Source organism: Engraulis encrasicolus, chromosome 15 (assembly GCF_034702125.1).
Source record: "Engraulis encrasicolus isolate BLACKSEA-1 chromosome 15, IST_EnEncr_1.0, whole genome shotgun sequence".
NCBI lineage: Eukaryota > Metazoa > Chordata > Actinopteri > Clupeiformes > Engraulidae > Engraulis > Engraulis encrasicolus.
In genome coordinates this window covers 51,815,412-51,817,911 of record NC_085871.1, presented here as the reverse complement: position 1 = coordinate 51,817,911, position 2,500 = coordinate 51,815,412, and the positions used below count along the sequence as shown (strand labels likewise).

Below are 2,500 nucleotides of genomic sequence, written 5' to 3'. Positions count from 1 at the left end.
AGATCGATGAGGATGGAACACTAGTCAGTACATCTGAAGGCTTCATCTTTCGGCTGGTGAATGCTGTCCGTGCATGTCTGTGAAGCTATGAATCTCTAGTGTGTGTGTGTATGTGTGTGTGTGTGTGTGTGTGTGTACATGTAGCTATGAGCCTCCTCTGACCAACGTGTTCACCATGCAGTGGTCCTTGACTGTGTGTGTGTGTGTGTGTGTGTGTGTGTGTGTGTGTGTGTGTGTGTGTGTGTGTGTGTGTGTGTGTGTGTGTGCGTGTGTGTGCGTGTGTGTGCGTGTGTGTGCGTGTGTGTGTGTGTGTGTGTGTGTGTGTGTGTGTGTGTGTGTGTGTGTGTGTGTGTGTGTGTGTGTGTGTGTGTGTGTGTGTGTGTGTGTGTGTGTGTGTCTCTACAGGTAGTTACGAGCCCCCCTTGACCAATGTGTTCACCATGCAGTAGGGCTGCACGATTATGGAAAAAATCATAATCACGATTGTTTTGGTCAAAATCATAATCACGATTATTAATCATGATTATTGATTTTTGCTGATTTTTTTGAAAATTCTAACAAGACGAAATATAACCAAGAATGAATTACATACGGGATGAGCAAAATAAAATGAATTGTGATATGTAAAGGCAATAGCATAAAACTTAAGTGGACAGATTTCTGGCTTCAAGGACGCTCTCAAAAGTAGGTCACTATTGCCACGATTAAATCACGATTAAAATCATGAGTTCGATTTCACTATTTTATCATGATTTTGATTATTTTTCGATTAATTGTTCAGCCCTACCATGCAGTGGTTTCTGACCACGTTTACTGTGTGTGTGTGTGTGTGTGTGTGTGTGTGTGTGTGTGTGTCTACAGGTAGTTACGAGCCTCCCCTGACCAATGTGTTCACCATGCAATGGTTTCTGACCATGTTTGCCACCTGTCTGCCCCGCGGCACCGTTCTGAAGATCTGGGACTCGGTCTTCTTCGAGGGATCAGAAGTGCTGCTGAGAGTGGCACTGGCCATATGGGCTAAACTGGGAGAGTACGTTACACCTTCGTCTCTTCTTTTTATTATTTTATTACGAATACTAAGAATGATAATAGTGATAATCATAGACCTGCAAAGCTGGGAAATGGGAGAGTTATGGTTAATCATGATGGACTTGGAATATGGTGTTGTTGTTGTTGTTGTTGTTGTTGTTGTTGTTGTTGTGTACCTATGCTTTAACATATACTAGTGATGAGAAAATATTAAAAACAAATACCATAGACTGTATACTATAGGGGGTGATCTGCTTAGGTTGGCACAGGCTATAATCTGGGCAAAACTTTGAGAAAGTTTTACTCTTTTCAATTATATTATGATGATACTAAATTGAATAATAATTAAAATCCTAGTAATGTAATGGACCTCCTGCGCAGCTGTGAGTGTGAGATATGCAGCTCCTACAATAGGACTCTTATCAACTCTTATCATAGGACTCCTACAATAGGACTCTTATCAACTCTTATCATAGGACTCCTACAATAGGACTCTTATCAACTCTTATCATAGGACTCCTACAATAGGACTCTTATCAACTCTTATCATAGGACTCCTACAATAGGACTCTTATCAACTCTTATCATAGGACTCCTACAATAGGACTCTTATCACTGAGGAAGGAAATCTCCCCCCCCCCCCCCCCCCACTGAGGAGATTAGGAAGGAAATGATGGCGCCCATTTTACAGCTTTTATATGGGAGGGACTGTTTTTATTTCTTTATCTCAACATTCATGTCTCTTCTCTCTCTCTCTCTTTCTCTCTCTCTCTCTCTCTCTCTCTCTCTCTCTCTCTCTCTCTCTCTCTCTCTCTCTCTCTCTCTCTCTCTCTCTCTCTCTACTGGTGTGTGCGTGTATGTGTGCATGCATGCATGCATGTGTATGCGTGTGTATATGCGTGCGTGTATGCATGTGTGTGTGTGTGTGCGCGTGTGTGTGCGTGTGCGTGTGTGTGTGTGTGCGTGTGTGTGTGTGTGTTATATCTGTAGGAGGGTGGAGTATTGCCAGTCTGCTGATGACTTCTACAGCACTATGGGCTGCCTCACACAGGAGATGCTGCAACACAACCTCATAGACTCACACACACTCATGCAGGTAAGCAGCTGTGTGTGTGTGTGTATGTGTGCGTGCGTGTGTGCATGTGTGTGTGGGTGTGTGTATGTGTGCGTGCGTGTGTGCATGTGTGTGTGGGTGTGTGTTCGAGCATTTCTGTTCATGCATCTATGTGTATAGGAACTTATCTCAAGGTACGTGACTCATGCAGGTACGGGGCGGTGTGTGCGTGTCTGCATGCGTGTGTGCCTGTGCCTGTCTCTGTATATATGTGTCAATGTGTAACCCTCTGAATGAGATCAGGTTGTCATCTTAAAAGGGTATGCCACTATTTTGGGGCTTAATACAGTTTAAATGAGCATGTGCTAAGCTAGTGAAAGTCAATGGATCCGTGTAGCATGCTACACGCTACACGGA

General features: G+C 43.6%; 1 protein-coding gene across 1 annotated transcript in view; it reads left to right on the top strand.

The window, feature by feature from the left end:
- Window positions 1-2,500, top strand: part of tbc1d30 (TBC1 domain family, member 30) — a 55,144-nt gene that overhangs the window by 22,948 nt on the left and 29,696 nt on the right. Inside the window, exons 8-9 of the mRNA XM_063217804.1 lie at window positions 862-1,030; window positions 2,020-2,125. Of these exons, the coding sequence (XP_063073874.1) occupies window positions 862-1,030; window positions 2,020-2,125 (275 nt within the window). The remainder of the gene's footprint in view (window positions 1-861; window positions 1,031-2,019; window positions 2,126-2,500) is intronic.